The 16,002-nt window shown below is 32.6% G+C and overlaps 1 protein-coding gene across 2 annotated transcripts; it reads right to left on the bottom strand.

Annotated features, from left to right (window-relative positions):
* Positions 1-810: 810 nt before the first annotated feature.
* LOC115963918 lies at positions 811-6,678 on the bottom strand. 2 transcript variants are annotated; one of them, XM_031083154.1, is made up of 8 exons: positions 6,461-6,678; positions 5,279-5,580; positions 4,405-4,476; positions 3,778-3,839; positions 3,257-3,413; positions 1,963-2,043; positions 1,791-1,880; positions 811-1,281 (listed from the first exon to the last, which is right to left on the bottom strand). In XM_031083154.1, the coding sequence occupies exons 2-8, from the start codon at positions 5,552-5,554 to the stop codon at positions 1,159-1,161; spliced, it is 861 nt and encodes a 286-aa protein (XP_030939014.1). In that variant the 5' UTR covers positions 5,555-5,580; positions 6,461-6,678; the 3' UTR covers positions 811-1,158. The 2 variants fall into 2 exon arrangements, with proteins under 2 accessions (XP_030939014.1, XP_030939015.1); XM_031083155.1 differs by lacking the exon at positions 6,461-6,678 and adding an exon at positions 6,262-6,446.
* Positions 6,679-16,002: the final 9,324 nt, after the last annotated feature.

The raw sequence follows: 16,002 nt of genomic DNA on the forward strand, positions 1-16,002 counted from the left end.
ACTGTCTCCACAAAAACTACAATATTTCCACCCAAAAAGATTAAAAAAAAAAAAAAAAAAACTCAAATTCTCACTTCCAAAACAACTAATTATTAATCCAAACTCAAATCAAACCAAAATGAAGTGAGAAAAAAACAAAAAAAGACAACTTTCGATCAAGAATTGAAACACCCAAAAACCTAAATGTATAATCCAAAACAGATTTGCCAAAAAGAGAAGGAAATGTTATGTGGCAATTAAATGAATTATAATAAAAATTTATTTTTTAAAAAAAAAAGGCAATACAAATTATAAAAATATCCACCAAAAGATAAACAAAATCAAAGAAATAGTCTTGACCTTTTTTTTCTTTTGTTGTTGACAAGTTTAATGAGCGAGAGAGCAAGTGGAAAGGATGTAATGTGAAATTTATTTGATAAAAAATAAGATAGAAGAGAGGTTGAAGGAGATGAAAGGTTTAATAAAGTGAACGAGTAGAATTTAAGAAGATAGAAAGAAGAAAATTTAAAAATGCATTAGAGGAATGCAATGAAATGGAAAATTTAAGTAGACAAATGTTTAAGGAGATAAAAGGTTGAACTAAGAAGGCAACAATTCCAATCAAAAAAAAGAAAAAAAAAAAGAAGGCAACTATTGAAAGAGATGAAAGGTTGAACAAGGTGAAAATTGTAAAAGACAAAAGATAGGAAAGGATGTCACTAACATGGTGCAAAATTCATTATAGAACGTCTATTATTATAGATTGTATAGATGCAGTGCTGCTTTGCTGGTAAAAAAACTTCATCAAGAAGTTTTCACATGTTTACAACGTAAATTCTAGCATCCAGGATTGTTTGCATTTATGATAATATGCGGAAACAGCTCTAATAAGACAAGTTTTCCCAAGTAGCATAACTGTTGCTGCAGTAAGATCCGAGTTATATGTACAAACATAATGAGAGAAATGGGAGGAGATTCAAAGAAGGAAAAATTTTAAATTAAAAATATGAGAAAGGGTCATAGAAGACCCTATTAAAGATACAACTTCACAGAAAAGTAAAACATAACCCTCCAATTTTCTCACTCTGCCAGTAGCAAATTAAACAGCACGCTCAAATTTCCAATTCCAAGTTTTCTGCTTCACCAATGCAGAATCTTAACACAATTATCAACGACATATCATTGAAGTGGTTCCTGATGGGGGGTCACTGCAGGTCCTGGTGCTATGGTGAACTGCAAGGCCCGACGTTGTCCAGCTTGCAGCATAAATGCAACTTCAGTTGCTGCTAGTGCTGCAGCTTCCTGACCCAATATAAAAATGTATAAACAAATTAATAAAATAGTATTAAGAAAAGTAATTTACAGTAATTTTAAAATTAAAGCATTAACAAATAAACAAGCCAGAAACTCTCAAGTATGTAATACAAAAATGACAGGATTTGGACGTGAACATCTGTTATTTGAGAGGCAAATGCACTGAAAATGAGAGAGAGAGATTATGATTATGAAAAGGAAGCAAGAAAATTACATTCAAGAAAACCCCATTTGTTGAATAGACATCATTTCCCTGCAAAAATTCCCCTCCAAAGATTGTAGCCAGCCATAATTCAACAGTTTTTAAGTCCAATTATATTAAGTGGGAAACTTCTCTTAAATGATCAAAAAAGTTGATCAAAGAACAACCCCAACAAGTTTTTCAGTGGATGAGAAGCATGCCTAATTCCAATTGATTTCCTTGCATAATCAACCTCATTGCTACTATTTGCCACAAATTGAAAAATATATTCAAGACAGCAGAACCGAATGCTAACCTGTCTTTGTCTTCGACGCTGCAATATACTGATGGCCCAGGCCATAATGTAACATGGGAGAAGAAAACCAGCAGCCCGTAGTAAGAAAAGCTGTTGAGCATTAACAATTTAGTCAAACAGTGTAACAATGTGAATTTTTTCATAGAAATTGAAACACCAATATCCTACTTACAGAGAAAAAAGTGGAAGCATCATCATCCCCTTCAGCATTGGTAAGAGATAGGGCATGTCTTAACAGCAGAAGGGCCATTAACTGACAAGAAACAAGAAAAAAATATTTAAACCATAGTAATGTTGAATTGATACTACTCTAAGTGACAAGGGTCCATAGAGAACCAAAAAATAAATTTTCCTTTTCCAATTGAGAACAAGTGCATACAAAGTGTTGCCTATGAGAAAGCCCATATCAGACAAAGTACAATAAGGTCTAAATGCTGTCAAGTTGACCAACTGATGCAGGACAAGGGGCGAGAACTGAGAAGTAGAAATAAGGAAAAAGAAAAGAAAAACAGGACAAATCCTAGGCTTCACCATGTAGTATCTGCCTAAAATCTTAGGCTTCACCACATAAGGATACTTGGAATCACCACCAAGCTAGAAAGAGAATCACAATTCAATACTGTTCATAAAATTCAACATGACAATAATGTTTACATATCAAGAGACATGAATAATGACATAAATAAGGGACATAAATAAAGATAATGTAGTACACAACTAATTTTTTTTTCACATATCAAGAGACATGGATAAGGATAATTAACTATTCTTTTTTTTTTTTTTTTATAAGTGGATAAGGATAATTAACTATTCTTGTGCTCTTGATCTTAGATTTTTTGAAATATTTTTATTGAACCATATACTTTCACTTGATCATAAAGTACAAGCGAATTATTAAAAAAATTTTGTTTAAACTTTTTATGACTAGGTTGCTATCATATTATCCATTAATAACTGGTTTCAAATTTACTATATTAAAATTTTAAGAAAATAAAATAACTCAAGTAAAAATTGAACTTACAAACATTGTCCAAGTCACTATTTATGTTAGTTAATAAGCAAAATATATTACTCTCTTGATTTTATTTTTTTTTAAAAAAATTTATATGTTATGTATGTTTTTGTTAAAGGTTATATTATATTATATTTGAAAACATTGTGCTTCACTTCAATCAAGCACGTGCTTGTGCTTTGAGTTTTGCGCCTAGGCTCCAAGAGGGCATGTGTGTTTGAAACTTTTACCAACACAGGTGGCAGGGAAGTTGAAGGAGTGAAAGAATAAAACTAAACAAACCAGTAGGAACATATTTTTGTAAGCCCCATAAATTATGCAGGTGTCAAGTCTTGTTAATCTTCTGATATATCAACAAGATAAGTTCTCAAGTAGGAGAGACGTCACCAAGACATTGATTCCTATATAACCTTAACATTTAGATTCAATTTAAGAAGTGGCTTTTATGGCTTACAATTAGAGCAGCGGAGCGGCAAAATGCAGCTCCACTGGCATTAGTATCAGCGTAGTCATCATACTCAGCCTCCAAAAGATGTCTTTCTGCTGCTGCCATTGCCAACAGTCGAGGGTCACGCAAATCCAATGGGGTACCAGAAATCGTCCAACCCTCACTATGAGACACATCCATGAAACAAAAGAGAATATGAACATGTAAGATACAAGTCCATTTATAGTGACCACAATGAAAAGAACTACAGAATATTTATTTGCGGACAGGAGGGAGTGTGTGTGTGTGTTTTGTGGGGGGGTTTTTTTTTTTGGGGGGTGGGGGGGGGGGGGGGGGTGGGGGGGGTTGGAATATATCTACCCATCTGTACAAGTAAGTATATATAAATGTATGAGTATATAGGCACACACACATAATATATATATGTGTGTGTGGTGTGGTTGTCTATTAAGTTCATCCCTGCATCAAGCAAACCAAATAATTCGTCAATAAGAGTAGTAAGCATAGGGGACAGAGTTCAAACTTGCCTTATATCAATTGTAGTATCTTCAGAGTGAGGAGGTGGGGCAGTATAACCAGGTTCATAAGGCTGCAAAGATAGAATTTTTCTGTGAAAGTTGATAAACTAATTTGACTTCTCAACTCATAAATGGAACTAGATTACGAAAAGCATATGGTCATAAGCATTTCGAGCAAATACACACAAATATTATACTCAAATAGGAGACCATGCTATTTAAAGTACCCACCCTTATCCATATTTGTGCAAAATGCACCTAAAACATTCAAGACTTTGCAGTGCTTAATTGCAAATCACATTTATAAAAAAAATTTAAAAAAAAGATTTAAAAAAATCCCTTCAATACTAAAATAAAATATATCAGAAGGAATCAAGTCCTCTCAAACTACCTGTGAAACATCAGATATCACTGTTCATGATACAACAATGTATTTCGTGACTCGCAAATCACTGGGGAAATAGAAAACTATCACCCTGGTCAGTTTCTGAAAATAAACAAGTTGTTTATTTCCAAGAATATGTGCAAGTCTCAAAACATTGTTAATCCAACATAGAGAGATCATCCATTTAGAATCTTTACTGAACAGAGATGAAGAAAGCAACAGTTCCAGACACTAAGAATGTAGGGGCTTACATGATGGCATATCTCACAAGTAATATCTCCCTTCTCATTGCACCATCGCTGAACACACTTCCTATGAGCAAACTGTATAAAATGGCGAGGGGAGGGGATAGGCTGTTAGTTTTTGTGATCAAATAATAAATGATAACAATCAAACACTGGAATTAAAACAAGAACAAAAACAAAACAAAAAAGGAACAGAGCTTCATATTTAAATATCGTGTTTGGGGAATAAGTTTTTAACATGTCAACTACATCTAAGGTAACCATCTCTGTGCTGATATATGCATGACACATACCACTTTGGGTTGATGAATGCATGGCCCAATACTACTATCGAGCTTTATTAGAGCAATATGTCATTAGCATAAAGGTTGTGTTTTCGTATAGAAAAAATATGAATAGCGATCACTAGGCCTTGTAGCCAAATGTTAGTAGTAGTAGTACCTCTCCTTCTCTAATGAGGGAGAGATCTTGCGTTCAAAGAGGAAAGGCTACCCCAATTGTATAGCCCACCTTTTGATTCAATTACATGAGACCAGTGCCCAACCAATTGGATTGGCTAAAGGGAATTGATGAACAAACACATTCCTCAGAATATGAACAAAAAACAATTACCCACACTCCATGCTAGTACTTAAATCCCAAGGAATTGATTCAAGCATAAATGATCAAAAAGCAAACAACGAAATACTATGTAACAAATAATATTAAGTGATAACCTACTCCATGTGGAACCATGACCAAGTGTTGATGGAAATTGGAATATTCCCTTTAAAACAAATTTCAAATTCCAAAATAAGCAAGAGGCATGAGGAAACAGAACCCTTTAATATTTTAAAGATTTCAAATTCAGAAAGGAACGCATTGTATTAAAAAAAAATACCTTCAAACTACCATTGCAAGCACAAGGGATCTCCAAATTCTTAATGCTATCCTCCTCTTGGCAAATGCGACATTCCACTGTCTGAATCAGTGGTTCTTCTTCAGACATCCCATGTTCCTCAACCCCCTCAACATCAATGGAACAAGTGGGTGGATCAGCAGGATGTGAGCCAGAACTCTCTCCAGAAGATCCAGGCGCTGCTTCAGCCACTTGCAGTGATTGCAAACTTTCAGGTGTAATGAGGCGATCAACACACAAAACCAGGTGCTCACCCATTCTAACTCAAACCAAAGCCCCTAAGACTGCATAACATAACCACAGATAAATTTAAGCTCCAAGGTTGTCATTTGCCAAAATATAAGTAATATTTGATGTTATTCAAATATATTTTTCTGCTGAGTAATAATTAAATGTATTCATAAGTTTACAGCTAAAAGTAAAAAAACTCAAAAAAATATCTCCATGATGGTTTCATTACTCCATATAGAAACATAAAGCATCACATTCAAAACGTCCATTTCCCTTCTACTTTTCTCAGTTTCTTCAGCTAGCGTGAAAATAAAATTTTGAAATTTGAAACAGGTTGAATTGAAAGCTGCAGTCTGGAATCATAAGATTCCAACTTTTTTTTGTTCTTGTTCTTGTTCTTTTTCCTTTCCCCACGAAAGAGAAAAGCCTATTTCCAGAAACATAATGATAAACTAAAACCAATAAATAAAACATTTCTATATGAATAGCTTCAAATTTCCTACAAAGACAACCCATTTCAGCTCTCTGTTTGGCTGATCAGAAAATGCAGGAAAAATACAATTTCACCAAGTAAAACCCAATTTCAATTAACAACCAAATTATTTACTTTTTCCTCTGTTTTCTCAGTAACCAAACAAAAGGGTTGCATTACCCCAAACCAAATCCCCAATCTTTTTCCTCAAAACCCCCAAAACCCCAATAACAAAAACATAAAATTAGGATCAACAAATTACCAGAACGATTCAACACGAAACCCTAAGATCACCACCAATCACAAACGAAACTTCAACAAATTTAGGATCTTTTCAATAACCCCAAAGCTAAATCAACAACAACACAAACAAACACACACACACACACACACACAGACCCAAATGCAAATTGATAAAAAGGAAAAGAAAGGAAAAAAGGGACAAAGCTGAGAGAAAGTACCTGTAGATTGATTATTTCCTCGAAAAGACTTTGAATTTTCAGCGTTCCTTAGAAAAAGTCCAAACTCTCTGTCTCTCTCTCTCTCTCTCCAACCGTTCACTTTGAAAAATTACAAAATGACAGACAGAGAAAGAGAGTTTTGGGTTTTGTTTTTATACGAGGAGGAGGTCGGAGCTGAGGTTGTTGTTTGTTGTAGGTTCGGATTTATACGAGTCTGGTGTGGTTATTGTTTTTTTTTATAGGTTCGGTAACGTTCGTCCAAAGCGAAAGGTGTCAAATTACGGTTTTGTGTGTTGTGTTGTTATCATGAGTTTCACTGATAGTAACGGACGTCATATAGAATCTGCCACGCGTTTTCGTGGGTTGTGGTCTTTTTCTTGATACAGTGGGTTGTGGTCTTTACCTTGAAGTTGTTGTATAATTGTATTTTTTTGAGCTTAGTTTAATTATGGATTTTTTTTTTCTTTTTTTGGATTGAAAAATATTAAATTATGGATAATTGATTGCTCTTTGTAATAGGCCAACTTGAGGCCTGTGCTCTTATGTTAGGTATGGTACATTCACACATTTGTCAAATCTATTATTAGTGTTAGTTTGGTATGATTAATTTTGTTAACTTATTTTACTATTTAGTGTATTTTTTATACTATTCATGGGTCTCACTGAACTTTTTAATAGTATTCACAGGTCACTGTACTATTTTAGCTAACTTTTACCTGTATTTATAGTATTTTCAGCCAAAAAATTTCAGTTTCAGTAATATAAACGGGTCTCAAATAGACCTTTAGTAAATAAATCAATAAAAAGTCTAGTATTATAATAAATTTCACAACTTTTACAGCAACTTGTCTCTACTGCAAGTTGTGAATGGTGATATTGTGGATTTACATGAATCCATTTTTTTTTTTTCATTTCCCATAACCTATCACGTGGACGAGTTGGGATAAAACTAAAAGTTGTGTTAATTATGGTGGCACTAAACTTTTTGTTAATTTAAAGGGTCAAATACAAAACCCACCTAAGTTTGGATAAGTAGGTACTACTTAACACTTTTTAAAAATATTTAATTAAGAGGAATATTGCATTTACAATACTTTCACAATAACAAATTATTATTGATTCTAATTTAAACACACAACTTAAATTACTTTTTTATTATTTATAATAGTCAATATTATAACAACCTTCCACTTAGAATTTATTACGAAAATATTGTTTTTTTTTTTATTTTACGAAAATATTGTTAATATAACATTTCTCTTTAATAAATTATACATGGAATGGAGTGTTAGACTAGCCAATAGATAAATAACACCCATAAATAGATAAAGTAAAAGTAACTAGGGAATTTTCTAACGGTTTTAAGAGATGTTTGAAACGGATGTTTGTGCTTAGTAAGCAACAAAAATATAGGAAAATAAACTAATAGCAAGTATATTCAATATTTTTTTATTTGAGTTTCAAGTCAGCTACCTTGCGGTAGCCCCCAGAACTGGTAAATCAAATATACTTGCAATGTATGACAACATGCCGAAGAATTTTTCAAATCTTCCATTTCTTCTGATTTCTTCTATAAATAATAGGTCCCTCTTTTTCTTTTTTTTCTTTTCTTTTTTAAAGTTTTTACTTATGGCTTCTGTTTCTAATGATTGCTCTCTTTGTCATCAAATCAAGACACTAATCAGTTTTTTAGTATAGACGGAGATTGAATTTCAAATCTTTATTCAACCATCAGAGACTTTACCAGTTGAACTGACTAGAACCCACTCTTTTTCTTCTTAGTTGTACTCAGGTTTCATTGTGAAATTATACAATATTTTATTATTTTATCTCAATAAATCTATGATCAAAATTGTACAATACAAAATTTTTTATTCAATTTTAAAATAATAATGGGATAGATTAGGGTCAAATACAAAAACTTTTACTAAGATTTGGGCTAATTTCAAGTAGTACTTTTTTTTCAAAATAATTAAATTTGCTCCCTAAGCACAAACCCCATCATTTAAAAATTATCTTGCTTCTTTGCTCCCATTTTCCATCTTGTCTTAGAGAAGTAAGGAACTTTCAAACAGTGTTAAGTGTTGTCTGTATTTAGGAAGCAAAACATATATTTTTGAAAAGTTTTAGTTGAACTTGGTAATAGCCCAAATCCTAGTGGTGGTTCTTATACTTTACATTTTTTTTTTTATCACATAATGCAATACTTTATTATTTGGCCTTGCAGTCATATTACTTGCTTATAAGTTGTAATTAACGAAATTGGATTTAAAAAATATAATCACAATTGGTTTAAGAATTAAAAAAAAAAAAACTAAAAGTTGCATTTAAATAATATTTATATGACAAATATGTATCTTCAAAAGTCAAAACCTAACTTATTTTATAAATGTGGGGGAATGAGTTAGGGCCCACCTATAATGGGCCCGCCTCATGGACCGTTCTATAGAGGCCCAACCATGATAGCATAGGAAAACCCCAAATGGGAGCACATCAGAGGCCACGACTAAGGAATTATATTGGTAGTTGATCAAAGAAGGAAGAATTCTGGGCATGACCTTTGAAATATGAAAGAATGAAAATTGGAAAGTAATCGAGAAGAAAGGCTTGGTAGGGAGAAGAAGAGACATACAAAGGAAGCAAATAGTCACCTCTGCATTAATTATCATCATATACCAATATCATATCCACCTAAATGACCCTTCTAAATGGTAAAACAATCTATAGCAGACCTACTATTTCAACTAAATACAAGCGGAGGAACACTAATGGGACAACAACCCACTACCCATCTCCTGTTCATAAGAAACTGCAAGGGGACATAAAAAAATAAAAATAAAAGAAGCATAGAGAGAGAGAGAGAGAGAGAGAGAGGTGAAAGAGTGATACTATAATTGGGGTTTATGAGCAAATGAAAAGAGAAGAGTAAGAGAACCATCTTTATTACAATTGGGGAGATCTGCTAAGTTCCTTATTGTGGATTCTTTCCATATCAATAAAATACTTTGTCATGGTTTTGTTTCTCATTTTTACCTCAATTAATATTTTGATGAATTAGTTTTGCTTCAGCATAGAGTGATTTTTTTTAAGTTTTATAATTAAGATTCCACTCCGTCACTTTTAAGGTTCGGATGGGTTGCTGGTAAAAGTGGACCAGCAACAGATGGATAAATTAACTTAAATAACATTTCCTAGAAGGAGCTATAGCATACCAACTTGAAGCATTAAAATTGGTACTTTGAATTGGGTGCGTTTACATTGAATACCACCTTGATTTTTGATATGTTTAGTAGGTTGTGAAACTCGGACTGGACCTTACAATCTGACTGGGTTAATCGGAAATCGTTCACCAAAACGGTTTTTTTAACCTCAAAAACTGACATAAATGAAAAATTCAATGAACCATGCGAACTGCGGTTCATCCTCACAAGTTTGGAAACCTTGGACGGTTGTCACAGTTCTCGCAGGTTTAGTTGATTTGGAGTTTTTTTTTTTTTTTTTGATACTTATAAGCTCAGCCATTGATGAAGCTTCAACCTCAGACATTGAGATCGCACCACTATTTGTTTTTAGGGTTTGTTTGGATATCGCTTATTGCTGAAAACTGAAAATACTGTAGTAAAATAATTTTTAAATGTGTGAATAGTAGTACCATGGGATCCAGTTTTAAAATTGTTTTGGTTGAAAAAAAATACTTGTGATCCCTTGAACAATGCACGAGACCCATATATCAAAACACAAACGCACAATTCATTTCATTCAGTGTGCGTTTGGATAGTAAACGTGTCTAGTGTTTGCGTCCAAACCTGAGTCCCGTGTACTATTTACGGTACCTACGAACCTCTTTTTTTAGCAAAATTTTCATTAAAAATGGATCTCACAGTACTATTTACACATTTAAAAATTATTTTGTTATAGTATTTTCAGTTTTCAATTTTTAACGATAAACAGTATCTAAACAAACTCTCAGCTCGCCCTCTCTCTCTCTCTCTCTCTCTGCGTTTTTGCTGACTGCTGTTTCTGCATTTTCTCTTTCTCTGCGTTTTTTCCGTTTGCTGTTTCTGCAGTTTTTTCTCCCTTCCTGCGTTTTTCTTCCTTTGAAAACAACTTGCATTCTGTCACCCACTTAATACAAGCTGTCAACCACTTTTTAAAAAAAAAATTATTGGGTTTAATCAAATTTTTAATGGTTTGTCTGGCCAGTGGCAACTCTTTTAGCTTTTGTTTATTTTTTATTTATAAAATTTAACTAAATACATGCTGTCAAGTGTGAAGTGTGAACTGTCAACCGCTCTTGTCAAAATTTTATTGGGCTTTGTTCTTTATTTAACCAATTTTTTAATGCTTTATCCGGCCACTCCTTTAGCTTCTGTTTATTTTAAAAAATTTCATAAATAGTTGAATATTCAAATGGGCTTTGGCATAAAACAATTTATTGGATAGTTAAATGCGCTGAGCATAACTTGAGATAATTTAAATATTGGATCCATTTAGATATTGTTTATTTTGTTGAAAGTTGGAAACTAAAAATTGAAAATATTATAACAAAATAATTTTTAAATACATGAATAATGTCATGAGACTCATTTTTAATGAAAAAATTGTTGAATAATGAGGTTTATGAGTCTTCAGAATAGTGCACGAGACCCATTAACAGACCACTTTCCAGTTGAAACGCGCTTCTCAACGCGCAAAAAAAAAAAAAGAAATAGGGAAACGCAAATACAAACGCATCTGTTTTCATCAGTACCCAAACGCCACCATAAGCTCTCATAAAAAGATTAAAAGAGTACAATATTGAGTTTTATAAAAATATATATATATATATTTATTTTTGCTTAAGATTTAATATTTCTTATTTGCCTTTCATAATATAAAAAAGACATTTGAAAATTAGATTTCTATATTTATTTGGACTATTTTAGTTCATTTTTCTACTTATATTAATTTAATATATTAATTTATATTTTAAATGACTATTAAATTAATTATGACTTTATTACAGTTCAACCTCAGTTCGACCTTGATCCAATTTCAAAACCTTGAATCTTTCCCTTCCGGTTTATTAAATGGTCCGGGTTTTAAAATCATGATGTTTACATGCTTTACTTTTGACTTTTTATTATTGAAAACTAGTCCTTTGCTCACGTTGTATCACCTCCAAGTTCCAACCATGGCCATGCCAAGTGTAAAAATTAATTTTCGGAAACCCCATGATAAAAAGAATTTTTGAAAAATATATAATGAGTGCAATGCAAAATTTCATTATAAAAATTCATTATAAAAATTCATTATGATAAAGATGGTAGTAAATCTGAAGCACACATATGTTTGTTGTATATAATCATTTTTTTTCTTCTATAAATTGCGCAATTTGCGCTAGTGATTGGTAAAGACTAGAAGATCAACGGCTTACTAACTTCTTTATTAACTAGTTGTACTGATAATTTGATAGTTATAATTGGAGATGGAAGATTTTAACTATCAGCATCTCTCACTAAATATGCCAAGAAATAGTAGTTGCACTCAAATACTATAACAAACGTAACTTTTTGAACCAATAATTTTTTGAGATTAAGTTAAAAAAATAAATAAATAAATAATGAATGACAAGCCTTGTGAATAACGCAATACTATATGAATTGTAGTCCATTAGTTGCACTTTGCACCAAGGTACGCACGATAATGCCCCTATAAGGCGATTGGGCTTTGCAGACTCAATCTTCCATAATTTGTCTTGTGTGTTCAAGGTAGAGTTAAGGTTTTTTTTTTTTTTTTTTTTTTTTTTTTAAGGTAAAGTTAGGTGCTTTTTTTTGGCTAGGTTACTCAAGAGAAACACATTGATGAATCCTTGATATTAAGGACAAGGACATGCAGGGTCGGCCCAACAAAATTTGGGGTCTAAGGCAAAAATTTTATATAGGGTATTTTTATATGTAAATATTAATTAAATAAAATTATATAATACTAATTAAATTAAGACTAATTTGATGTAAATACAGAAATTGATGAATAATACTAGCTAAACTAAAGTTAATTTCAAATAGAAGATTAAATATTATAGTTGAATCAAAAGGAACTTACTTTAATTTGGATATATGACTATGCATAGTTAAGTACAGTTGTAATCTAAATTTTAATTTTATATATTCTTTTTAAGAGAAAGAGATAGATGGATATTATTTGGTGTATGGCTTAGTAGGAGATTAGTAATCATTGGTGATTTATTACATTTGCAGCATTTTATTTGAAACATCTTAGGGTTTCATTGGGTTAAATTTTTATTGGTCTCCTATTTTAAAAGCCTTGATAGAAATGAAAAAGAAAAATACTAAAAATACTACAAAATGCTCACAATAAATGTGATTATGACTGTAATTGATGAATTTCAACAACTTAATTTATTTGTGTTTGAATTACTTTTTTATGTAATTGGTGATATGTTAGTTAAATTTATAATAAAATTTGTGATATTTTTAGCATCACTCTTAAAAAAAAAAGTACCAATTATTTAAAAAATATTATATTTTTATAAAATTTTGGGTCTTTTACTAAAGGAGATGGGGCCTTTTTTTAATAGAAAAATTTTTTATTTGTTGTGGGGCCTTAGGCCTAGGCCTTGAGCTGGCACTGAGGACATGCATGAGCGAGGGGAAATAGAAACTTGCTAAGTCAACCTTGAACATAGTTTCATAAATTTTTTTATAAGAAAGTCAACTTTAAACATAAGGAGACAAAAAAAATAAAATAAAATGACAGAAAGTCTCTTGTTCTTAGTGCTATGCTTATAACAATTTTTTTTTAGAAATCTGAATGGTCTTTCTTAGTTTTGGTTGCAATCCTAAAAATGAGTTAGGCATATTTTTTTATTGTTTAGTTTTCATGGAAGACTGATTCTCAAAAAAAGTTTTCACGGAAAAATATTAATATATATATATATATATAGTTTTTAAGAGCATTAGTGCTACAGTACAATTTGGCATTTTAAGCCTTAAAACCGATTGCATCAAAGAATGGTAAAGCCCACTATTGCAAATTTTTTTTGCAATAGTGCTACAGTACAATTCTAACTTTAGAATTGTACTGTAGCAGTATTCTAAAAAATATATACATATTTTATTCTACTCTGACTCCCACTCTCTCAAGCCTCAATTGTCCTCCTCGTCTCTCTCTCTTTCTCCCTCTCCCTTTCCTCTCTCTGATTGCTGTTTGCTCCAATGGGTTTGTTCCGATGTGGGTGTGGTTTGCTCCGATCGGTTTATCATGGGTCAAGTGGTGGATCGGCATGGTAGGCCGTGGGTTATGGTTTATGGGTTTTGGATTTGGGTTGATCTAGGCGTTTTTCTAGGTTAATCATGTGGCGTCAACGTTTTCTGGGTTGATTGGTGTATCATGGGTCAAGCTCCGATCGAAGTGGCTTCAACGTTTTTCTGGGTATTTTCTGGGTTGATCGGTGTATCATAGGTCAAATCGACATTTCTATGGGCGTTTCTGGGCCTTTTTTTGGGTATTTTCAGTGTATCATGGGTTTTTCTGGGAGTTTTTATGGGTATTTTATGGGTTGATCGGTGTATTTTATGGGTATTTTCGATGGCCTAGGTTTCAAATCGGCAGCGTGGGTTTCTGATTGGTGGCTTGGATTTGCTGATCGGTGGCTTGGGTGGTGAGTCTGGTGGCTGTTGTTGGCTCCAACTGGTTTGTGTGTGGCTCGGTGTGTGTGGCTCTATTGATGGTTTGGTGGTTTGTGTTTATGTGTGTGGCTTTGTTGATGGTTTGTGTTTTTGTGTGTGTGTGGCTCCGTGTGTGTGGTGAGGGGTTTGGATAGGTTGATCGGTGCATCATGGGTCTCTGTGTGTGTGTGTGGCTTTGTGTGTTGAACTAGTGCCAGAGATTAAGGGAGAAAGAGAGGAAAAAAAATGACTATTGGGAAAGCCTAGGAAAATGTGATTCAATCACGCCTAGTCTGAAAAAAACGGTTAGAAATAAATAATAAAGAAATATTAAAAAATAATATTTTAATAAAAATAGAGTTTTTGGATGTAGGAGGTATTGTAAAATGGTATGGTATAAGTAATAAAATGGCTTTTTGAGATGGTAAAATAGAATAGAATAGCATTCTTTGATGCTGATGCTCTAATTATATAAATAAAAAATTTCATTCATGAAATATATACCTCAAATAGGAAAACAATTCATATTCTTTTAATCTTCTCAAGAGTTTCTACTTAAAAAAAAAAAAAAAAAATCACAAATTCGGATTATTTGCAAAAAGTAAAGTAGAAAAATGAATGGTTTCAATAAGAAAAGAGGCATAAGAAGATAGAAGTTTTCATTAAAAGAATTTTTGAGTAGTGGTTTGTTGAGTATGTATTGTTCTGAAAAAATGATTTCCGCTCTCATAAATCATTTTCACTCTATTGGTCCTTTTTTATCCCCTTGTTTACTTATTATTTGTTTATTTATTTATTGTAACAAACACTAAATGATACAAAAAATAACTGTTAATTTTCTCAAAAAAAAGAAAAAGAAAACTTTCATCCAAAAGAAATGGGATATTTTGAATTCTAAGGATTTATTGCAACCCTTACCAAATTGTAATATATTTTTTCAACATCAAAGAAAAACTAGTTACTATTGCATACAAATATGAAATACGTAACTGCAAAAATGCTTTTGGAAATTCATGTCTCAACTTTTGAGTCAAATACATACCATAAAAAGGGGAAATAAAAATAAAAAGAGAGAATATTCGTTATGATGGACTTGGCCCAAGCCCAAGCCCAAGTAAAATTTAAAACCAAACCAAGCTCAATGATAAGTGGTCCGGATGGATTGGAATATGAGGATTTCTTTTTTCAGCATCAAAGAAAAACTAGTTACTATTGCATACAAATATGAAATACCTAACTGCAAACATGCTTTTGGAAATTCATGTCTCAACTTTCGAGTCAAATACATACCATAAAAAGGGGAAATAAAAATAAAAAGAGAGAATATTCTCTTTTAGCATTTTCTAATTCGAAGTCTACAGCTTGGTCCTTAAAAAAAAATGGACTGTTTTTTTTAGGAATAAAAATGAAGAAGTTTTCCTTGGTTCGGCTTCTCTTGACGGGTATGTACTATGTAAAATATTTTTTAAATTGCAATTGGGCTCAAAGTGGATGAGTCAAGGCCAACTTCGGCCAGCAAATAAATGGACCAACAGTTGATTGTCAACCCAATACAGTCTTAGGACGATATGGTCCACCAGCTAGGCAATCAATTTGATGAATAGAGAACCTACAAAATCTGTGTTATGATGGATTTGGCCCAAGCCCAAGCCCAAGCCCGAGTAAAATTTAAAACGAAACCAAGCTCAATGATGAGTGGTCTGGATGGATTGGAATATGAGGATTTCTTTTTTCGCTGATGTTTCATCTCCATTTGGGCCATGTGGTAGCTTGGGGGCACCCAAACCAAGGATGGTTGATGGCATGGGATCAACCTTGGTGCCTGTGTTTTTTAATACCTTACGGTAGGGGTGTGCAGAAAACCCACCGACC

The sequence above is a fragment of the Quercus lobata genome, chromosome 10 (genome assembly GCF_001633185.2).
Source record: "Quercus lobata isolate SW786 chromosome 10, ValleyOak3.0 Primary Assembly, whole genome shotgun sequence".
Taxonomy (NCBI): domain Eukaryota; kingdom Viridiplantae; phylum Streptophyta; class Magnoliopsida; order Fagales; family Fagaceae; genus Quercus; species Quercus lobata.